The following is a 24,259-nucleotide window of genomic DNA, read 5'->3' on the forward strand; positions in this document are numbered from 1 at the left end:
CACAGGGCAGCTGGAGCCCCCCGCAGGTGCCCGTGCTGCCGGTCTTCTTGCGGCCACCTGTGGTCAGCATGCCCGGCGCCCGGCTGCGGATCACGTAGCCTTCTGCCCTGTCCCTTGCCAGATGGTGCCCGCGGAACCGCCCGGAGAAACCAGGTGTGGTTTGGCCTCCAAGTCCCCCCCACCGCCTGCTGTGGGCACAGCACTCAGCCGCGAGGGGGACAGCGGGTGGGCAGCAAGACTGCTTCCTTTGCGGCTTCAGACCCTGTTCGCTCCTAGGTTCCTGTGGTCCACGCGCCGTCTCCACACCCACTTCCTATACTTGAGTTGGTGGTTAGAACCTTGTCGTCACCCTGCAGAAGTACAGTGCCTTGAATGCCAGCTTTTCCGTTCCCTGATGAAAAGATATGTTTAAAAAAATTATCGGAAAAGGTTTCATTTGCAATTGGCTTGTGCATTGATAATCTTTATTTACTGTTTTAAGTTGCAGAGATGTGAATGGTTTACAAATCTGAAGCTGAAGTTCAATCTTTGGTTTTCTGTTGTAAATGCCTTTTTAAAACATTGAATTAGCTACCTTAAGTACTGAAGAGCTTCCAGTGCTAGGCGAGCCCTGCTTTGTCCTCAGTAGAGTGCCGGTTCCCTGGGCTCATCCAGGGGCTGAGAGACGGCAGGACGCTGGGGCAGGGCACACTGGCGGAGCTGCTTGCTCAGTAGGGAATGTCAGCTGCTGCACTGGGCCATGAGAAATCCACCAGAAAACGTTAGGTGAGCAAACATGCCTCGGCGCCAGTGGGCTGCTGTGAGAATAAGGTGTGTGTTGGGCGTAGAAACTCTGGCTGCCCGCCCACCCTGTGGAGACAAGCACAGCTCCTTCAGCTGGAGAGGCTGCCCTCTCTCCTGCCCACTTCCCTCCCTTCTCCATGATTTCCATGGAGGCCTGCGGCTCTGCTCACCCCTGGCACGCAGACCGCTCTCCTGTCCACCACTCAGTCTGCTCTGCGGAGGGCGGGGTCATTCTTCTCCTGGAGATGTCAGTGGGACTCGTCCCCAGCGGGCACAACATGGCCCCTGGTGGGAGGGGAAGGCCCCAGCCTCCTCCACCTCCTGCTGGAAAGCAGGCTGCTTGGGACTGCCCAGCTGTGAATTGTATAGTTTCTGTACTTATTAGAACTGGGTACATTATTTTGGTTCAAATCTATTATTCCATCAATTCAGTTAGAATTGAATTTTCTAGGTGTTATGCAGAATCTTCTGCCAGGGCACGATGCTGTCGTAAGAGATTTCTGTTCTCTGTACTGGGCCCCCTTGCCCTGTTCCTGAGTGAAGTGGGGGCTGCCCTCACCTGTCCCCCTTGCCTGTGAATCCCTTCCTCGTACATGGTGGTCAGTGGCACGGAATCCCCAAGAGATTGTATATCTGAAGGAGAAAAATAAACACTTTTGCTCGAAAACAGTGTGAAACAACATCTTTTTCTTACCCTCTGTCCATATAAAATCCAAACCAACCAGCCTCCTAGGCAGCACAGGAGTTGGGAGCCAGTACTGGGCTCAGCTGCATCCACACCTCTGGAGGAGGGCACTGAGGGGCTGTGGGTGCCACCGGATGCTGGGCAGGGCTGGCCCTGGCAGGGGTCTGAGAGCAGGGCATCTGGCAGGGCTGCCTGGCCCCCAACACTGCCCCTGCCAGCTGTGGCCTGGGCCCTGAGCACAGTCAGCTCTGCCGGTCGGGTTAGCTGGCTGGGCTTCCTACCACTGTGCACCTGGTTACGCTTAGCAGTGCCACAGGCTGTGCCCATGATGGAGGGAGCCAGCCTCCTGGTCAGCGAGACACACCTGCAGCCCCTGTCTCCAGGAGGCTTGGTTTGCATCACTTGCTGCAGCCCCTGGGGCCACCCTCTTTGCTCCAGGTGGGCCGAGCTCAGGGGAGATGGGAGGTCCTTGGACGAGCTTGGGCTTGTTGAGAGAGGACTTGGGGCTGGGGTTGCCCGGGTATTATGCAAGGGGCAGTGGCTTTCCTGGTAGGCACAGGGGCCTTAGGGAAAGTGGCCATCCAGGGTGGGGACTCATCCTGGGGGCACAGTGCATGGTGGCAGCCAGCCCCCCAGCCTCCCACTAAAGACAGCCTCCAGCTGACTGCAGTCCCTCCTGCACATGCTGCATCGCAGGCCTCACCGTGAGCAAGCTGAGGGTCCCAGTGTCTCCTGCCCGGTCCACTGTGGGGGCTGCCATGGCTGTGGGGCCACCTCCTCAGAGAGCTGCAGCGCCAGCCTTCGAGCTTCTGCATGGAGGGAGGAGGAGCGCTCGTCCCAGAGCCTCCTGTTTTGGGTGTTGGGGGCAGCTCGCTCCCAGATGCTCCGGACAGTCCAGGAGCTGAGCGTCTGGGTTTCTGGCAGCCGTTCAGTGTGCTGACCGGTCACACAGAGAAGGGTGGCCCAGGTGACAGAGGCTGCCAGGGCTATGCTGAGGACAAGACCATCTACACAGGGCGTGGGTCACGGCAGAGCTGGCGCGGCCTTCCTGTCGGCAGCTCGGGAGGGCGTCAGGGCCTGGCCTCGGCGAGCGGCCAGCACCGCAGCGGGCCCACAGTGAGTGCGCGGTTTTGTTTTCCAGATCCTGAGGGTGAGAAGCCTGACTGACCCCGCCTAGACGCCAGGCCCACTTCACGCCGTCTAAGTGGAGACGTGACGGACCCTCAGGGCCAGCTGCTCCTCCTGTCCAGTTCACGCTGTTTTGTAACCACTTTCTAAGCATTTTTTATTCACAATTGGAAACACAAATGTAATGCAAGAATAAAAAATATTTTGGGGCAGAAAGGACTTTGGTTTTTCAAACTCTTTCCTCTCTGGTGGCCCTCTGCCAGCCAGGTGACTGGGATGTGATGGCGGTGGGGGGACATTCCCAGAGCCCTGGCACGCTCAGGGCAGCCCTGTTCCCTGCAGGGCCCTGGAGGTGGCGGCCCCCGGGAGGCTGATCTCCACGTTCCCCCGATGCCAGCTGGCATGGACTCGGGGTGCTGGGTGCCTCCTGGCCTTTGCTCACAGCGCTCCATGAGGCAGGGCCTTCCCTCTGGTCTTCGGAGGCTTGAAGCCACCCACCACCCCCACGCCCACCTCCCAGGCACCCTCCTTCCAGAATTCACTTGCACTGGCAGGGAAAACACCAGTGGCCTGGGGTCGGAAACCTCTGGCTGTGGGTGGCAGGCCCGAGACCACCGGCTCCTTGGAGGGCTGCATTGCCCCCACTCCTGGGAGGGGTCCTAAGTGTGAGAAACAAGGAATGTTGGCATGGCCTCACCAAGAAAACATGCCGTGGTAAGGTCCCCAAACCCTAGCCTGGCCAGCAGGCACAGGGGCCTTACGCTGGGTCCAGAGGTCTAGGGAGAATTTGGGGCCCCATGCATCACCATGAGAAAGCATTGCATCTTTATTGTCATTAATGTCTAACTGCAACTTAGCATTTCCTCCATTAACAGCACCTGGACTTCATCACCCCTAGAAACCACAGATATTGCTGTGCCGTTTCATTTACATCCATGACACGGTGCCCTTCCCTGAGATGTAAAACTGTCCAGCCGGCTGATAAGAGCGGTGCTGCCTGCCCGTCTCAGACATGAGTCTTCAGGGCACGGCAACGCTGCTTCTCCACAGGAGTGTCGGGGAGGCCACCCCGGTGTGTGCGGGTGGCCTCGGAGCCCTGGTTCTCCTCCGTGTGATCAGCAGGGCAGGCCCCCTCCAAGCCTCAGCTGGGAGCAGGGACGGCACAGTGCTAGGAACATGGCTTCCCTTGGTCTTAGTTTGTGTTCTCTTCTGTTGGTGGCTCATGTGACTGGTTTTCTGTGGACCATAGTAATGCGGTTTGCCTTTTCTTTCTTTTTTTTTTTTTTTAATGAGACAGAGTCTTGCTCTGTTGCCCAGGCTGGAGTGCGGTGATGCAAACTCGGCTCACTGCAACCTCCGCCTCCCAGGTTCAAGGGATTCTTCTGCCTCAGCCGCCTGAGTAGCTGGGATTACAGGTGTGCGTCATCAGACCCGGCTAATTTTTGTATTTTTGGTAGAGATGGAGTTTCAGCATGTTGGCCAGGCTGGTCTCAAACTCCTGACTTCGTGATCTGCCCGCCTCAGCCTCCCAAAGTGCTAGGATTACAGGCATGAGCCACCGTGCCCAGCTGCAGTTTGCCTTTCAAACTGCACATTTATTTTAATCATTCTCTGTAAGTGAATAATAGTGTAAACGTCAATGGTAAAACTTGGTGGTAGTGTGGTAGTAAATAGTAGTAAAATGGTCAATGAACCGGTAATGGGCAAGCCAGCACCCTCTGGGGAGATTCTGCACAGTGCACTTCCAGGACTCTGGGGCCCCGAATCCCAGCTTCATCTGCTGCTCAGAACCACCTAGCAGCCCTCCAGGGGCCCCAAGGCTCAGTCTCAGAATCCAAGGCTCTTGGTGTTCAGCCTCACCCACTAGACGTGTCCCTGCTTCGGGCTTCACTGCTGCTGCATAGCGTGCGAGCCGGACCCGGATTCATTCTTGACCCCCCCAGTCCCCAAACCCCCTTCCAACCAGTCTCCGCGCTGCAGCCTGCAGCCTGCTCTCCCCTCCCCTGGGTTCTAGCGCACAGTCTGGGTGGATGGCTCACCAGAGCCCCAGAGACCTCAGCCCCTCGTGTAGAGTTCTTTCTCATGGATGCATGTTATTCGTTATGCTTGACTTCCTGAAAGCAGGGACTTAAAATTGTTTTCTGATAGCCCTGCACCTTCCAGAACAGTCACCGAGTGAATTGTGCTGATGAAGGCAGACTCTACTTTGGGCAGGTGAAGCTTCCAGTGGGAGCTTACTGGCTCTGATCACAGCATTTCCGGGATTGAAAGGACCCTGCCAGGCCCCTCCTAGGACAGCAAAGGCAGCACCACCTGGGGCCAGTCCAGGCTCCTCCTGCAGGGGCAAGGCAGCCAAGCCACAGCCTCTGTTCTCCAGTGTCATTTTGTTCTTAGCTGACCCCAGCATCCAACCAGACTTCCAGTGTCCAGGGTGATATCTGTGCCTCATCTCCAGGCTGAAGAGCTTCAGTTCTCTGAAAAGTGCTTATTACTAAAGGGCTGGTAAGGCTAGGCACGGTGACCCATGTCTGTAATCCTGGCACTTTGGGAGGCTGAGGCAGGAGGATCGCTTGAGGCCAAGAGGTCAAGGCTGCAATGAGCCGTGATCACATCACTGCACTCCAGCCTGGGTGACAGAGTGAGACGCTGTCTCTAAAACAAACTAAAAAAAAAAAACAAAAACAAAAAATAAACCATCCAGAATCGTGTCTTCATTCATTGGAGAATGCAGTTAAGCCTGGGCCGGGACGCCTGCCTTCCAGGTGGTTAAGGGAGTTCAGCAGTGGTGACCACTCTGTACACATCGTGGTTGTGGTCCCTGAACTTGGCTTTATTAGACTTGCCCTTGAGAGGGGGCAGAAGGCCCGCACGCCACAGGCATCACTGTGCTGGTGGTGGCTCATGCAGTCCTGCAGAGGTGCGGAGAAGAGTCCCTCACCCTGAGAGGACACTGGGGGTCGAAGGCTGCCCGAGGCCAGGCTGGAGCGGGAGGCAATGCTGTCCCATGCAACTCTGTGAAGAATCGTTCATTTCTCACTGAGGGGACAGCAGGGACCAGGGTCCTGGGCTTCAGGGATCACAGCCATAGCCAGCTGGTTCTGCCTCCCACTGAGGCTGTGTGGGCTGGGGCAGGAGGGCTTTGGAGCAACAGCAGTTCCTAAGAGTTGATCCTTTTGGGCCCAAGCCCTCCAAATTTGATCTCCAGCTCAAGGTTCTGTGAACTTCCAGACCCGTAAATCCAACTGCCTCTCCCCTCTCCATGGAGACCCTCAAAGTCATCTTGAAGACGCTCCACGTTGTAAGACGATGTCGCTCCCAAGCTTTGTGGGGTCTTCCCAGATGTCCCAGTTTCCCAGGCTGGCATGACTAGTCACCCGGTTCATTCTCAGTCTAGGACTCAGACTCATCCTTGTCCTCTCATTTCCCAAATGTGGGCTGCGAACAGCCGAGTAGATGTTTCAGCTGAAATGTCCCCAACCCCCCTTCCATCCAGTCTCCCCACTGCGCCTGCATGATCTCTTCAGAGTCAAACAGTGGATGCTCCGGTCCAGCCTCCCTGCCCGGCTCTGCCCTCTCCACGTCTTTCCTACCTGCTGCTCCCCTCATTCTGAGCCCCACCACTAGGCGGGGGCCCTTGAGCCCCAAGGGGCCCGGCTCCGACTTCCTAGGGCCTCACAAATGCCTACTAGGCCCCCGGGGCGTGCTCCAACTTCACTTCCCTAGGCAGCCTCCCCAGCTCAAGGATGGGTCAGCCTGCTGCCCCTGTGCTCCCTTCTGAACGTGGTCTTCCCTATGGACCTCCTGCCTCACTTTTCAGAGTGTGATGATGCACGGCAGAGGCCACAGGGGATCCCATGTGTGTTCCCCTCCGTCCCCCTCCAACCTCCCCTTGGCTGCCGGCCACCTAGGCACAGAAGTCCTGTCTGTTTCACTTCCTGTTTCCTCCTGCTCCTAGGAGGGAGGCGCTCAGCCCGATTCTGTTGAATCAGTGAGTGGAGGCTGGGGACAGGGAAGAGGGTGTGTGGATGGAGGAGGGGTGGGCAGGGGACGCGAGAGCAGCCGGATCCTGGGCAGGGTGAGGAAAGAAGGTGAGGACGCAGCCCCTGGGGAAGCTCAGGTGGAGCTGGAGGAGCCTGTGGCTGCATGGAGGGTAACAAGAGTCAGAAGCCACAGTGGACAGCCCCGGTCCCCACAGGCTTACCTGTTCAGGCAGCACAGTGGGCTTAGGGAATGTTGACAGGCATGGGTTTCCCTTTTCGACCTGCTTTGAAATAAGAGCCAAGGACAGCACACCCTGTCAGGGAAACAGACAATGCTGGAACTGGGTGACTTTGAGGAAGCTTCATACATAAGGAACTGTTTCCAAAAGTGTGGGTGTCTGGAAGTCAGTGTTGGTAGACAGAATAATGTCCCCTCAAGGGGCCCACATCTGAATGCCTGGTCCTGTGCATGTCACCTTCACATGGCACCAGCACCCTCCCCGATGGGACTTGGGACAGGATCTTCTGGTGGGGAGAGGCCATGATAAGCCAGGCAGGTGCAGCATTATCCCAGGGTCCCTCCATGCAGGAGGGAGGGGTCAGGGGAGGAAGTGTGACAGGAGCAGCAGGACCGGGAGAGCAGATGCTGAGTGGAGACTGGGAGGGGAGGACAGGGCGGCAGGAGCCTGCCCTGCCCAGACCTTGACTTTCGCCCAGCAAGACTGATTCTCAGTTTTATCTTCCGGGACAGGAGGAAAATAAGTTTGTGCTGCTTGAGGCTGCCAGGTTGGGGTGAGACCTCAGAGCAGCAAGAAACACATGCATGCAGGAACGTGGGGCCGTCCCCTTCTAGCCATGACTGGCTCCAAGCCTGGGGCCACCACAGGAGGGTCACGTTGGAGGAGCCCCAAGGAACAGAGCTGTGAGAGTCACCCCGGAAGACGAGCACAGCCTACAGCCCACGACAGAGCCAGCTGAGGTGGCCTCGCAGGAAGGAGCCGGGAGGCTCAGTGCCTGGCCCCAGCCTGCCCCTGCCCCTGGTTTCCTTCTGGGGTTCCCCGGGGGCTGGACCCCAAGGAAGCTGGCAGAACAGGAGTCCGTGTGAGCTGTACCCCGCAGCTCAGCCACAGACAACAGATGGCGAAGACAGAGCCTGGGGGTGGAAGGACAGGCTGGTCACACCGCAGACCACAGGGTCAAGAGCCGGGAGAGGCCAGGGGCCTGCGGGCTGGACCTGGGGAACGAGTTCCCGCTTCCCAAGTCTCAAGCAATGCCCTTGGAGAGGGTCCCCAGCTTTGCTCTGCTTCCGAATCCTGAGCGGAGCCTGCAGAAAACACAGATGTCCAGGCCACACCCAGCAGCATCTGAGTAAGACACGGAGGTGGGGAGGGAAGGGGCGGCGGAGGGCGGCTGAAGGTGAGTGCTCACCGCTGCACCCGCTTCCTCCCCACTGTCTTCCTAGTAGCTCTCTCCTGGGAGAACAACTTCCTGTCCTCACAGCGTATCTGGAGACTCGGTAGCTGACTTCACCACGACCATGCCCTTGACTCTGAGTGGAACACATGGGTCACGTGTCTGGAATCCATGTGTACCCAGCATCCCATGAGCTTGGCACTAGAATGGGCTTTCGGAGAGAGAATGGCAACTGCAGTCTCTTTTGGTTCCTCAGTAAATTGGAGGGACCTGAACTTTGCCCAGGCAGGCTTGACATTCTGTTTATTCCACACAGCACAGTTCAGGAAGAGATTGAACTCGGCTAAGCCATCCTTTTGTGACCTTGTATTTGACGATTCTAACTGGAGGATGTTAAGAGTGAGAAGCAGAAGCTCCTAACAACAGGGCAGACAAAGGCACCATGTGGAGAAACGCCCAGGAGCCCTTCGTGCCCCAGAGCCGGGGAGCCGGGCGCAGGCAGAGGCTGCCGCACATTCACCACACTCAGGCCACGTGCCGGCCTCAGGCTGGACAAGCTCAGGCCTTTGGTTAAAGCCTTTCTAGCACATCGATATACTTTCCATTCACAACCTACCTGAAGTGAAGGGCATTCTACGTGGACAATATTCACAGCAATTCTAGAGACAGGTCTTATCCTCCCTATGTCACTCCCAGTCATTGGTCCCGCCTCTGAGAGGAAGACAAGTCTCTTAATACTCAACAGACAGCTTCCAAAGTTTGTCTCTCCTCTAAGCATCCCTGGGTCTTCTTTTGTTCACAAGGATGCAGAACAACGTTCCCAGTACTATTACGTTTCTAAACTTTAAGATTGTTGATTTCAAGAAACAAATAACTATAACCACGTAACTATGTATAACCAATAACTAGACCCTTGATAATATTTCAACATACTCCAAAAGGAAACTTTGAGTCCATTTTACATTCAGCAAGTTAATATTAAACTATGTGGCACATCAAAAGCTTTAAATTAATAATGTGTGTTTTAAGTGTTACAAACCACGTCAAGTGTACATCTAATATACGAAACAACAACTTAAAATACTACAGTTGAGTAGGCTGTGAGTTCCTTGTAGTTAAATAAATTATTACAAAGAGTATTATTATGAAAGGTATGTGCTATGCCAAGCACTAACAAGATGTAGATGTGGTCATGAGCTAGCTACAGTAAAATGAAAAGGAAACCTGTGCTTGAGACCTCTTTTGTGTCATGATTTACCATAATTCTGAAGCAAAGTGTTTATGGCTGCTATTAAAATTAAAATTGAAGGGGAGAAACAAAGCACCCTGAAATTTGAATGAAAATTAAAAAGAAAAAAGTATGTAAGCTGTCATACAGTATTTATGTTTTCCTAGGATGCTAGATGTTACTAAAAACTAAATCTCAAAAATATTTAAATAGTCTGAAAAATAAAGATCTATATAGACTACACTTTTGGAAAACTTCAGAACCTTATCAAGAATTTAGTAAAGGGTTCTTTTTATCATAACACTGATTCAACTATCTGGTCAAATCACTCATTAGTCTTCTAGGTAGTCTTTAAGGAAAGGAGTATGATGGAATGTTCAGTCTTCTGAAGTCAAATCTACACAAGGATATTAAACTACATTAGAGTTTTGTTTTTGTTTTTTTTTAATAGAGATGGGGTTTCCCTCTGTTGCCCAGGCTGGAGTGTAGTGGTGAGATGACAGCTTGCTGAAACTTCGACCTCCCTGGCTCAAGCCATCCTCCTGCCTCAGCCTCCTGAGTAGCTGACTACAGACTCACACCACGCTGGGCTCACTTTTTTTTTTTTTTTTTTTTTTTTGAGACAGAGTCTTGCTCTGTCACCCAGGCTGGAATGCAGTGGCACGATCTCAGCTTACTGCAACCTCCTCCTCCCAGATTCAAGCAATTCTTCCTGCTTCAGCCTCCTGAGTAGCTGAGATTACAGGTGCCTGCCACCACACTCTGCTAATTTTTGTATTTTTAGTAGAGACAGGGTTTCACCATGTTGGCCAGGCTGGTCTTGAACTCCTGACATCAGGTGATCCAACCACCTTGGCCTCCCGAAGTGCTGGGATTACGCGCGTGAGCCACCATGCCTGGCCTACTTTACTTTTTGTAGACACAAGGCCTCGCTATGTCGCCCATGCTGGTCTCAAACTCCTGGCCTCAAGCAAACTGCCTACCTTGGCCTTCAAAAATGTTGGGACAGATGTGAGCCACCACACCTAGCATAGAAATGTCTTACTTGCAGAAAGGTTCTAAAATGGCTAATCAAAGATTTTGGCATACTTAAATTGTCCAAAAGACAAAACCTATTCTTTTAAATCAATGGATTGATGGGAGTGAGCATCACCAACCAAACAAGGAAGCAACACAGATGCTGAAGCTCAGGTGACTTTTTCTTCACCTGCCCGTGTTAGATCAGCTGCTAGACGCCGATGACAAACTCTATCATTTTACAGACTTTATGATGGTCAACTACAAGCTACAATTAAATATTCCCGGGGCTGGGTGCAGGGGCTCGCGCCTGTATTCCCAGCACTTTGGGAGGCTGAGGTGGGTGGATCACTTGAGGTCAGGAGTTCGAAACTAGCCTGACCAACATGGTGAAACCTCGTCCCTACCAAAAATACAGGAAAAAGTAGCTGGGTGTGATGGCGGATGCCTGTAATCCCAGCTACTTGGGAGGCTGAGGAAGGAGAACTGCTTGAACCCGGGAAACAGAGGTTGCAGTGAGCCGAGATTGCACCACTGTACTCCAGCCTGGGTGACAGAGTGAGACTCAGTCTGGGAAAAAAAAAAAAAATTCCCCAAATTGCCTCTATTTTACCTTCACTGTTTAATTTGAGTACAGGATAGTGAAATGTCAGTCCTCTTAATCATCCATTTTGCTAATGTGTAAGATACATTCTACAATAAAACTTTACAGCTGCTAATATAAATAGCAGTATTCAGTTTATTCCAATTCTGAAATTAGTTCACCAAGGAAAAGAAAGAATCAGGTACAATGTAAAGAATAACTGAAAATCCAGAAATACCATATTCCCAGACATGATCTAACCACTAATCATGATTTCATATTTTATGCTATTACTTGAATAAATTTTGCTATTAGAATTTTGGAATTAAAAAAGCTTTTGTTATTCTGATACCATCAGTTAGTTGTTTGCTAACTACTTTTTCTTAAAGGTCAGTGAATTGTAAAAAGCATATTTCACAGAAAATATAAGATGCTTTGTGTTGCACTTTAAAAATCAAATTTTGGAGTTGGAATTATACTATTTAACTACTTTCTATGCTAGGTAATGTCACAAACTACTTTAAAAGAGTTACATCTAACATATAAATATTCATGAAACACAGATTATATGTATAACTAACACCCATGGGTGTAGAAAAATACCATTCACTCCCATTATCATATGCAATAAAAGAAATGTTTACTAACCCATTTACAAGGGCACATTTGCATTCTTTTCCTATTGGCTCACCTTCTTTTTAATGAATGTCCACAATCACTAAGTGATACCGTGGCAAACTCTAGTCTTCCAAGATGGCTAAGAGACAGCTAATCAGCATCACATTTTATTAACAATTCCAAAGACCATAAAAAATGTATGTTGTAGGAAATATAACTTTCAGCAAAAGTCACTTTTTCTGATGCTGCCAACCTGTGAATCAGCTGTTCTTGGAGGCACAGCTATTTAGACACGACACCCTTCCTTCAGACGATGTGATCTTAAGGAATTTAGTAATTATGTGATTTATTAACATAAGATAGTATTTACTGACATGACCGGACAAACTGAAAAGGCCTTCTCACCTACTCCTGGAGTCCTCCCAGATTCCAGACACCCAGTGTAAGAAAACAGGTGTTGAAAGCTCTGCTGTCACTTCAAAGAGAATAATCACAACAATAAATGCAAAGGATAATGTACTAGAAACTGCGGAAATCTTAACCTCAGGTATGAAAATGTTCAAATAAAAATACTACTGCATGCTAATCACACAGCAACAAAAAGAAGCACTGCAGAAATGGTTGTGAAGCTTTATGAGAGCAAAAACAAATGAAGAGGGAAAACACAACAACCGTTAAGAAATAAGGACAAAGAAGGCATTGCGGGAAAGAAGCACAGAAAAAAAATATTATCCCTGAAAGAAAATCTGTTGACTAAAAAAAATCTGTTCTAAATACTTAATTTAAAAATTTCTATTCTAACACACTGTCCATTTGGGAGGCCTACACAAACATTTCCTTAAAAAATTAGCATGACTTCAACTATATTTTTAAAAAGCCTTGACACTTGGAAAAGACTATGATAATAATTAGAATAACTTGTCTCACTATTTACTTAGAAATATTCTATTTAAAAGTTGATCAACAATAGGAACTTCGCAATTGCACAACAGAGAAAGTAAATGAACAACACTTAGTGGCCAATGGCATGTTTCCACATCTACTAGAACATTCTGTGACTTACACCATCTACCCTGAACCATTCACCACGTCTCCATTCACGCAGTGGTTCAAATAGAGTTCCTGTGTTCATTCCACAATAAACCTCAGTAATTCACACATCACAGTAGCTGTAACCGTTTGTTAACAGAAAAAGAATATGTCTTCATACGTAAGATGGATTTCTTGTAGGTACAAATAGCTGGGTCTTGATTCCATCAGACAGCCTCTTTCTTTTAATTTGCATATCTACACCACTGATGTTTAATTATTGATATATGTGGATTAAGAGCTACTTACTATATTTGTTACTGTTTTCCATTCTTTCTCCATGTCTTCCATTCTTTTTCTTCTTTCTCTTGTTTCAGTTGAGCACTTTATATGATTTTGCTTTTTCTCTTTACAGGGGGGCACAGGGTCTAAAGTCCAATCATTAGGTGAGTCTTATAATGAGTCTCTGGGCTGTGATCTTCACGTGATTCTCAGTCCCTGACCCTGCTTAGCTGGGACAGGATGGCTATGGGGAGCTAGATTTGGGTGTTTCCTTTCCCTCAGATTAATTAGGTTCTGGTGAAACCCAGCGGGTTAGGCTCTGGTTAGGTAGTTTCTCCTGAGAGAAAGCCTTGTTAAGAACAGAGTGTTCTGGCTGGGCATGGTGGTGGACACCTGTAGTCCCAGCTACTCGGGAGGCTGAGGCAGGAGAATCGCTTGAACCTGGGAGGCGGAGGTTTCAGTGAGCCAAGATCGCGCCACTGCACTCCAGCCTGGGTGACACAGCAAGACTCCGTCTCAAAAAAAAAAAAGAAAAAAAAGAAAAAAAAAGAGTGTTCTGTCACATTTTAAAATAATTCTCTTTTCCTTTCCCTTGCCACAGGTACAAGGGATTTTTCTCCAATATTTACCATGAGAATTTGGTAGAGATCTAGCAGGTAAAATCACAAATGCATGTGGACCCCCACATCACCAGGCCCTCTGGAGTCTTTAACTCTCAGGTTTGTCCACGTTGACCCTCCAACAATCTATCAATGACAGTTTAGGTTTCCTTGCACCCACACTGGTTCCTGCAGAGGTTTCTACTCGTGTGTTTCTGCTCCACTACATACAACGCATTCAACACGCTAGAACTCTTGCAGGAAACCATGAACATCGTCCCTATTTGCTAGCTGTGGACACATAAATCCAAGTCACACCCGTGCACCTGCCAGAAGCAAAGGATGCCCGTGATCAAGGGTCTGACCCCAAGTTGAATGCTAGTTTCTGACCCCAAAGCCTTCAGGAACAAGCACCCTTGTCTCCTCTGCCTTCGTTCATCTCAGGTCTAACATGTCTGTCTCTTCTTTATTATAATAAAAGTAGAAACAGATTCAAGGAAATTAAGTCACTGCTAAGTCACACAGCTTGAATCCAATCTTTTGATTACAGGGTGTACCCTGCATTCTTCACGGCATTTCATACCACAAGGATCGGAAAACGCAAGCCTCTGAGCAGGTCAAATTCCAGTGGCAGAAACAAGACGCATCTCCAGAAAACAGTAAAGATGCCATACCAGGGATAAAGACGATAAGCACTGCAAGAGGTCAGAGGGAGGCCAGATGCCCAGAACTCCAAAAAGCTGATCAGAACCTTCACAGACAGGTAGGAAGTGCATACCCAGAAAAGACAGGACATGCTCAGGCAGTCCTACTCACTCCAAGTTCAGCTCATCCTAACAAAGACGACGATATGGTTTGGCTGTGTCCCCACCCAAATCTCATCTTGAATTGTAGCTCCCATAATTCCCACGGGTCATGTAGGTATCTGGTGGAAGGTCACTGAATGTCTTCCCTGTGCTATTCTCATGCTAATGAATAAATCTTCCAAGATCTGATAGTTTATAAAGGGGAGTTCCCCTGCACACGCTCTCTTGCCTGCTGCCATGCAAGACGTGACTTTGCTCCTCCTTTGCCATCCACCATGATCATGAGGCCTCTCCAGCCATGTGGAACTCTGAGTCAATTAAACCTCTTTCCTTTGTAAGTTACCCAGTCTTGGGTATCTCTTTATTAGCAGCATGAGAACAGACTAATATAGACAACTTGCCAAATTAGATGGGCAACTCACATTCTTCTCATTCCTTCCCCGCTGGAGGAACAAGCACCTCAACTGAGACGTGCTCCAGTCACCACCTACATCCCCAAGTCAGCACCCTGACCTGGTTTCCACATCTCCATCACTAGCACTGAACTCTTGTTGGGGTCATAAAGCTTACTGCTTTTTGTCTTACTTCTTACCTATGTTTCAGAGTTCAGAAAGAACATTTCTCACTAAGATGAAAACTGTATGTATAGACACTTTGATCTTGCTACCTGAGTCACATTTTACAACAAAATGCACATGCCTTAGAATTCTAGTGCATAAGGGCTTCTAAGACCATCTTGCGGTTGTTCTTGTTAGAGGTTAAAACTTTGAATATTCAATTGCAACTCTTTACTTCATTTTAGAGTTTTAGCACTGCACACATAGCAAATAAACATTTATTAATTTTACACTTCTCTGCACATACAACAAATAAACATTTATTAATTTTATACTTCTTTGCCATAAACAGGGTATGCATCCCTGGATGGCAGAGAGCCCTTCAGTAACCTCTGCCCTGGGTCAACAGACATTCGTTCCCATTTTACAGATGGACAGAGGACAGAGAGGAAAGATCACCTGCCTCAGGTGACACTCCAGGTAAGAACCGGCATGGAAACTGACAACTACATCTGTTAGATTTCTTACATCAGAAATAGATGTAACATCAACCAGCCCTGGTTATCTACTCTGTAGAGTTTACACTAAGGAAAAGGAGACACTGACTTAAAGGAAAAACATTTTCTTTCTCTTTCTTATTTTTTTTTTTTTTTAAATATAAGACAGTTTAAAGGTAGGGGAGGAATACAAATTTAAAATTTCCTTGATCAGAATTTTTTTTTTCAGAGATGGAGTTTTGCTCTGTCACCCAGGCTGGAGTGCAGTTGTGTGATCTCGGCTCACTGCAGCCTCTGACTCCCAGGTTCAAGTGATTCTCCTGCCTCAGCCTCCACAGTAGCTGGGATTACAGGCGAATTCCACCACGCCCGGCTAGTTTTTATGTTTTTAGTAGAGATGGGGTTTCACCATGTTGGCCAAGCTGGTCTTAAACTCCTGAACTCAAGTGATCTACCCGCCACTGACTCCCAAAGTGCTGGGATTACAGGTGTGAGGCACCACACCCAGCCTCTTCAATCAGAAACCAACTATATATTTGCGTACTCATTTACTCAAGGACACACAGTGTTTTTTATTATTATTATTATTATTATTATTATTATTATTATTATTATTATTTTTGAGATAGAGTCTCGCTCCGTTACCCAGGCCGGAGTGCACTGGTGACATCTCAGCTCACTTTAACCTCCACTTCCTGGGTTCAAGTGATTCTCCTGACTCAGCCTCCTGAGTAGCTGGGACTACAGGCACATGCTACCACACCCAGCTAATTTTGTATTTTTAGTAGAGACGGGGTTTCGCCATGTTGGCCAGGCTGGTCTCGAACTCCTGACCTCAGGTGATCCACCCACCTTGGCCCCCAAAAGTGCTTGGATTACAGGCATGTGCCACCACGTCCAGTCCACACAGTGTTTAAAATACTCCTGTAAGGAAACAATCAGCCCGGGTCTAGGCAGCTTTCTAGGGTTTTGCTTGGACAAACAGTGTTATTTCAAAAGTGTCCTCTGATCTGCTGAGTTTAGGAGAAGGAGAGGAAATTCAGAGCTCCCTTGATCCAGGAGCCAGGAGATCAATGTTTCGGGGGTCGGCAGGGGGTTGCTGTGGTGGGTGTGAGTGGCACCACACCGGACAAATGGCCCCATGTTTGGGGCATCACACAAACCAGTTCTTGTCAAATTCCTCCCCAGAAAGGTTCCTGTGGCTCCAGGCCATGGGGCTGGGATGATGCAGGTTTTAAATCATGGAAACTTCAAAGAACATACCTACTCTTCCTCTCTCCTCTCTGTCCAAGGAGCCCCCGTCTGAGTACAGACTGACCATCACCCACCTGCAACAAACTATATCTTTGAGCACAACACCAGCTGGGCTGGCAGGCCAGAAGGCAGCTTCCCCAGGTCACTACCCGCCAGGAAGCACCCCACAACCTGTGCACCACTCACTTTGTCGCCCCTCCGCTGCCCTCGTCGTTGTCGGAAGATGACGATGTAGAAGAGCCAGGGAAGTAGGCGGAATCCACGTGGTTGGGGCTGCCGCTCTGGGCCGGGTTGATGGGCGAGGACCGCTCATACAGCGGCGTGTGCTTCCCTTCGTGAGGAATGTTGCTGTAGCTGTTCTGCTCCGTCAGATTCTTCCCGCTCGTGTCCAACGTGAGAGGTGCTGGCTCAGAGAGGCTGTACGGGTATGGACCCTGGCCCGGGGCACCCCCTGGGCTGGGCACCTGTGGGGCCTGAAGCGAAGGGCACAGGTCACGCGCACGTGGCCAGCAGGACCCGACTCAGGCCCAGGCCGACGTTTCCCGGCTCATTTTTATTTCAACAAACACTGGCATCTATTTCACACATCAATTCAAGAGCTTAGGAACTTATTTTGGCATTCACTGAAATTCAATGCACACACCGTGTCTGAGACCGGCCACCCGACCCAGCGCACGCAGGGAAGGCCTTACCACGGGCTTTGCTTGCAGAGAGGTCTGCGGAATGTTGAGCATCTGAGGAGGAACATGCGGCGGCACCATCCCAGGCATTCCAAACGGACCGGGTCTGGCTGCTTCACCAACACAGAAAGAAAAGAATCACACAGCTGTGAACAGAAGGCGTTTCCCAGGGCATCCTGGCGGCCAGCCCATGGCGCCAGGGATCTCACCCTCACCTGGCTCAGACATTGACACCACCATGGGTCCCACTTCTCAGAAATCATTACAAATTGCCATTTCACAGTAAGGACAACTTAATTTTATGATGCTCGATTTGATGGACTGGGACTGGGATTCTAACTTTCCAGATCTCTCGGTGAATTTGCCTTAGTGGTTCTGCTCTCGGACCGAACAGTTTCCTTTACCTTTGTCAAGCAAAAGGACTCTTCTGTTTAAAGTACATTGCGGCCCGGCGCGGTGGCTCACGCCTGTAATCCCAGCACTTTGGGAGGCCGAGGCGGGATCGGGACCGTCCTCACTAACACGGTGAAACCTCGTCTCTACCAAAAATACAAAAAATTAGCCGGGCGTGGTGGCGGGCGCCTGTAGTCCCAGCTACTCGGGAGGCTGAGGCAGGAGAATGGCGTAAACCCGGGAGGCGGAGCTTGCAGTGAGCCGAGATGGCGCCACTGCACTCCAGCCCGGGCGACAGAGCGAGACTCCATCTCGAAAGAAAAGAAAAGAAAAGAAGAAAAGTTGCAACTACCATTAGGTTCTCAGCTAACTAGTGAGTTTTTTAAATATAAAAGGAATTGTTTTTCATTGTTCAGCAATTAGGTGACACACTTTAACACGTATTACAAGATGACTAATTTGGGATTCTGTGTTCTCTTAAAACCTAATTTCGTAAACCTGTCCTGATGTGTGCCGGCACCTGCTAGTCTTCATTCCCGCCACCTTGCAAAAGTGAAGAAACCTGTTTGGGAACGGATAGCCACGCGGAGGAACTGAAGCAGGACAGCAGGACAAGGAGCCGGGCCAGCCTGAAGCTGGGAAGGAAAGCAGGGCCTGGAAACCTCCACACTCAACATTGCATCTGGCCTTGAGGGGTCTAAGGACAGGAAGAGAGCTCAGGGGCCATGTCAGCCAACAGAAGCGAATGAGTGAGTAGATGGTGCCCATAAAGGGCTGTTCCACAGACGGCACGAGACCCGCAGTAACAAGGACAGCCTGGGGCCCAGATGTCAACAGTGCTTCCAAACACCACCAGCAGGAGACACGAGGACATGGGACATGGACCCCCAGGAGCTGCACTCCCTCTTGGAATACTTAGGGGCTGAGCGCCTGTGATGTGTCAGGCTGAAGACTGGGCTGGGGGATGCCAGGAGCCCTGAGGTGGTGTCAGTAAGACATATACTATTGAAGACACAGAGAAAATAGAAGACCTGTGTGAGACACAACTGATCTGCCAGGTGCTCGCACGGTTGCACCATCTTTTCCTTGGGTTTGTTTTAAATGTGGGAGAAAACCAAGCCTAAATCTTCCTGACTCCAGTTTCCCTCTTTACTCAGTAGATATGCTTCTACAACCTCTTCATCTGAACACCAGGTGATATGCTTAGGCTTCAGGTCCCCACCCAAATCTCATCTTTAATTATAATCTTTATAGTACCCATAATCCCTGTGTGTCAGGAGACACCAGGTGGAGGTAACTGGATCATGGGGGTCGTTTTCCTATGCTGTTCTTGTGATAGTGACTGAGTCCTCACAAGATCTGATGGTTTTATAAGGGGCTCCTTCCCCTTTGCTCGGCACTTCTCCTTTGTACCACCTTGTGAAGAAAGTGCCTTGCTTCTCCTTTGCTTTTGCCAGGATTGTAAGTTTCCTGAGGCCTCCCCAGCCATGCTGAACTGTTAGTCAACTAAACCTCTTTCCTTTATCAATTATACAGTCCCAGGAAAATTTCTTTATACTAGTATGAAAATGGACTAATACAGTAGTACTGAAGAGAGTGGGGTACAGCTATAATGATACCCCAAAATGTGGAAGCAACTTTGGAACTAGGTGACAGGCACAGGTTGGAACAGTTTGGAGGTCTCAGAAGAAGACAGGAAGACGTGGGAAGCTTTGGAACTTCCTAGAGCCTTGTTGAAAGCTTTTGAACAAAATGTTGATAGTGATATGGACAATGAAGTCCAGGATGAGGTGGTCTCAGATGGAGATGAAGAACTTTTTACAGCTCAGTTACCCACTTCCTCAAAAGAATCACTTACGCCTATATGCGGCTGTGTGGCTTTTGCTCTGAATTAAAATAAGATACAATTCCCAAAGGAATGGTGTTAAACTGGAACCTCTTAGAACTATAGTCGGCCTTACCCCAGTCCCCATTCCTAGCCCAACCTAACAAATGCTCATCCATTACTTGGCATATTATTCTGAAACGTTATGTTAAACAAAACAAAAAAGACTACAAAGTAAGTCTTAAAAAAAAAAAAAAACCAACTATACGGGCAAAAAAAAAAAAATTATACAGGCAGACACTATAATTTTCAGGTGTTACCAAAAAAAATATAGCTTTGAAAATGTTGACTCCAAGATTAAATAAGTCAATATAATTCCTACCACCTTTAGTTTTTGTCGCTTGCAAACATAGACAAGGCAAAACTTTTCAACCATTTTAAGCATGTGCAGACATGTTTACTAAATCTCAATAGTCTACAGAAGATAAAAAGGTATAGAAAGGAAACTGTCATGTGACCTGTTCCCATTACACTACAGACCCAGTGTCCAGAGAGGCCGGGTGGGGCCTGGAGCACAGTGGGAGGGCGCGGCGGCTGGCCATCCTGCAGGGAGAGGAGGACCAGCAGAGCCGGGGCCGAGCCTGGACTGAGACCAGGTGCAAGGTCGGTGCCCAGGCAGGCAAAGGATGGAGGAGCAACTCCCAAGAGCTAAGAGCCCGGGGGCAGCTGATGCTGGTCCAGAGCCTGCGGTGCTGGCCAGACTCCATGGGAAGAGCCAGATGCCGGTGCCCAGACGACAAGGCCTGGTGACAGGAGGAGGCAAAACCTGAGGGATGACGAGCTTGAAGAAGGCTAAGTGCAAGCCCCATGAGAAGTAAGATTATGAACTCAGTGAACAGGCACGTCCTGTGCGGCACGTGAAAGAATTCAGAACAGCGGGAAAAATTAAACCACAGAAGTAAATTTCAAGTCAACAGAAACAAGAACGTTCTAAGAACGAGAGCAGTTCAACAATGAAAAGGGTTGCTTTACTGACTGCTCGACTGCTCGTACAAGAACATTCTACAGCAGGGAGCTGGGCTGAACTTCACTATAAGCATTCCTCACTCTCCAAATCTCTTCCATCCCTGAATGTGGATAGTGAGAGGGTAGACATCACGAATACGGCATCATTCAAATCCACCCGGTGCCCAAGTCTCAAGTAGCAAGTTTTACCTAAATGTATTCAGTTCCTGGGTTCAATTATTCAGTTTGAACAGAATATGTGTACTGACTGAGCGAGGTTCAAGAAGGCAGAATAGAAACATTACACCTCATTAAGGCTGGTTACGGCGGCTCATGCCTACAATCCTGACACGGGGAGGCTGAGGCAGTTCAGATCAGCCCAGACAACACATCAAGACCCTGTCTCTACACACTCACAAAAGCAACACAAAAAGCAAACAGAAATCCCAAATCCCATTTAGGCACCGAAATGTGTTTTGTAAGTCTATGATGAAACAAGATAAATGAGTTTCTGACCATTTGTGGATTTTGGAACCTAAAAGGAAACTCTACCAGCTCTCTATTTTGAAGTCACTGGTAAACTGAACTGACATTCCTCATTTGTTACCAAATACTGAAATGCCAATAACAAACCCAACGTTAATAAACCTAAATGCATCCACTTTGGGAAGACACATGCTGCAGTCTTTTAAATCACACAATGGCTCAAAGGAGGGCTCTTCCAAAACATTTGAGTTTTAAATTCAAAATAAAAATGACCTTCCAAAACAGCCACAAGATCAGGCAGCCTGTGTCACTTCCTACTTCACTCTAGCTACCACGAACTCACTGAAAATGGAGCGAAAGGTCGCAGAGCAGACACTGAAAGCAAAGTCCCCAGCACCAGCAGGAGAATCCAATTTCCTACTTGGGAATTCTGGACCAGAAGCGCAAGATGAGTGGCCTTTCTACTCAAAGAGAGTAATGCCCTGACTTCCCTCTGGTGCCCTTTATTCTGTCAGCCTCCAGGGCTTAACATCAATGTCATCTGCATTAGCTTTAAAGATAAAAACTGGCCGGGCGTGATGGCTCATGCTTGTAATCCCAGCACATTGGGAGGCTGAGATGGGTGGATCACGTGAGATCAGCAGTTCGAGACCAGCCTGGCCAACATGCTGAAACCCTGTCTCTACTAAATATACAAAAATTAGCCAGGCGTACACACCTGTAATCCCAGCTACTCAGGAGGCTGAGGCAGAAGAATCACTTGAACCCAGGAAGCAGAAGCTGCAGTGAGCCAAGATCGCGCCACTGCACTACAGCCTGGACGACAGAGTGTGACTCTGTCTCAAACAACAACGACGACAACAACAAAACTGATAAAGATGAACAAGGACACATCTCAAAAAGAGCAAGTGCAGACTGGCATGTACAATACAGCCTTTAATTAAAAAGCAAAGCAATGCTATTAATTATCCCATAGGTATGAGGTGAGAAAATCTAAAAACATGTTCAAGGGGGCTGTACATGACTTAGGCCTGATGTATCTCTTTTTAAATAAAAGAATGATCTAAAGCACAGGTTGCCATTTGTGTAACCTGAAGTAGGTATGCCACCACTCATTCTACTGTTCCTTCTATTTTTTGTTATGTTAACAGGTTTTCTTAACAACCACAAAAAAAACTTTAGTGAAAACCTAGGAAAGGACAAGTGTAGTAAGCAAAGTTATAGGACAAAGTGAGGATTTAATGGAACACATTTTTAAGGAATGTCAAAAATTTAAAGTTATTAGTAAAATACAGCAAAAGTGTAATATTGAATACCTGGTGAAAATAAAATTCTTTTTTTAATGTTAATTTTTATTTTAAGTTCTGGGGTACATGTGCAGGATGTGCAGGTTTGTTACATAGGTAAACATGTGCCATGGTGGTTTGCTGCACCTGTCAACCCATCACCTAGGTATTAAGCCCAGCATGCATTAGCTATTTTTCCCGATGCTCTCCCTCCCCACACCTCAACCCCCAACAGGCTGCAGTGTGTCTTGTTCCCCTCCCTGTGTCCGTATGTTCTCATTGTTCAGCTCGCACTTACAAGTTAGAGCATGTGGTATTTGGTTTTCTGTTTCTGTTAGTTTGCTGAGGATAATGGCTTCCAGCTCTTTCCATGTCCCTGCAAAGGCCATGATCTCATTCTTTTTTTTTTTTTTTTTTTTTTTTGAGACAGGGTCTTGCTCTGTCGCTCAGGCTGGAGTGCACCAGAGCAATCTCAGCTCACTGCAGCCTCCGGCTCCCAGGTTCAAGCGATTCTTGTGCCTCAGGCTCCCGCGTAGCTGGGATTACAGGTGCGCACCACCATGCCAGGCTTTTTGTATAATGTTTTTAGTAGAGACGGGGTTTTGCCATGTTGGCCAGGCAGGTCTTAAACTCCTGGCCTCAAGTGATCCTCCCACCTTGGCCTCCCAAAGTGATGGGATTACAGGCGTGAGCCACCATGCCTGACCTGATCTCATTCCTTTTTATGGCTGCATAATATTCCATGGTGTATATGTACCACATTTTCTTTATCCAGTCTATCATTGATGGGCATTTGGGTTCAAAAGTCATAATAATAGCAAAAAACATATTATTGATGCTGACAGCAGGGACATGGCTAAATATGGCACCTCCACACTGTGGAGTATCATATCATCTCTGGAGAAAATAAGGAAGTGGTCACTGGCTTCTATAATGGGCCCCACTTACCAGTCCTAGTCCCCAGGCTTGGTCAGTCCCCAACCCCCAAGGCCGTCCCTGCCCCCTGCTGAGCCCACTACTCTGCAGGAGGCCTGGGGTGGGGGGGCTCCGCTCCTGCCCTGACCACAATAGGCCAGAACGTGCACCGGATGGATCAACCCGTCCAGCGGTCAGCCAGGCCTGGCCTGGGACAGTGTGGGCCGCCATGTGGCCTCTCTCACGTTTTCACTCTTTCTTCCCTAGAGGACCTGCCTCTATCCTTTGGCCCTTTTGCTAGAGCACTCGGCTGTCTCAGGCTGTACGACTGCAGAAAATCACGTTTCAAGGGAATAAATCTGTAAGATTTTACGGTGAATGAATATTTCAACCTCTTTGGATTACCGCATGGTCCACGCTGATCCCAGAGGCGTTTACTCACCCACGTAGTGTGGTGGCTGCAGTGACGGAGGCTTGCTGGTCCCAGAATAATGTCCGCTTGCTCTGTTACATCCCAGAGCTGATTCTCAGGGCTTGGGGGCTGGAAAATGCTCGGCAGGCGGCAGCGGCCGCGGCGGGGCTGGGCTGGAGAGAAGGCGGCGGCGTGAGGGTCCGGCGGCGCTGGAGACTCGGGGGGCAGCAGCCAACGCAGGGTCGTGCTGGGCCCAGCGCGGGCTCCAGGCTGCGCAAGCGAGGAACCCCGGTCCCCGCCTCCGCCCCGCCTAAGCCGACGCCCCCTAGCCACGGAGGGGAAGGCGGCCGCGGGCCCGGGCCTGTGAGCTCCGAATCCTGCGCCTTCCTGCTGCCGCCGGGCTGGGGGCCTCGAGGGGCGCGGGGAGAGAACGGGGGTTTGCAGGGACGCCTGGAGGTCCGCTGCCGCCTCCTCTCGGCTTCAGTCTGCAGGCAGCTCTTCCCACCAGAGCGCGGCGGGGCGCCCCCAGCCAGGCTCGCCCCTCCCGGCTCCCGCCTCATTTGAACACACGGCCTTTCCCACGCGCTTCCCGCCGGTTCCGCCCGCGCTGCGCTCCGCTCTTCGCTCCTCTGAGGGCCCTTCGCTCTCGGCGTCCCACACCCGCTCCTTCCTCGTCGACGGCTTTCTCTTCTGCTCCCACACCGGTTTCCCGCCTGCCTTCCAGCACCATCCCTTTCGGATATGGTTCCTCACAGTGAAGTAAGCGTCAGCGCCCCAAATCTACTGGGGGTCATCAGC

At 49.6% G+C, this 24,259-nt stretch overlaps 2 protein-coding genes across 2 annotated transcripts in view; one reads left to right on the forward strand and one right to left on the reverse strand.

Moving 5' to 3' along the window:
- WNK2 (WNK lysine deficient protein kinase 2) overlaps positions 1-2,812 on the forward strand; it is a 138,106-nt gene extending 135,294 nt beyond the window's left edge. The window contains exon 30 of the mRNA XM_025360589.1: positions 2,610-2,812. Coding sequence (XP_025216374.1) covers positions 2,610-2,635 — 26 coding nt within the window. The 3' untranslated portion in view covers positions 2,636-2,812. The remainder of the gene's footprint in view (positions 1-2,609) is intronic.
- Positions 436-23,755, reverse strand: C15H9orf129 (chromosome 15 C9orf129 homolog). Its single transcript, XM_025360590.1, is given in 6 exon segments — positions 436-783; positions 786-797; positions 1,343-1,416; positions 16,646-16,932; positions 17,152-17,252; positions 23,492-23,755. Coding segments are annotated over 5 exon segments (588 nt in total). The 5' UTR covers positions 17,230-17,252; positions 23,492-23,755; the 3' UTR covers positions 436-646.
- Between the last annotated feature and the right edge of the window lie 504 nt (positions 23,756-24,259).

The sequence above is a fragment of the Theropithecus gelada genome, chromosome 15 (assembly GCF_003255815.1).
Source record: "Theropithecus gelada isolate Dixy chromosome 15, Tgel_1.0, whole genome shotgun sequence".
Taxonomy (NCBI): Eukaryota; Metazoa; Chordata; class Mammalia; order Primates; family Cercopithecidae; genus Theropithecus; species Theropithecus gelada.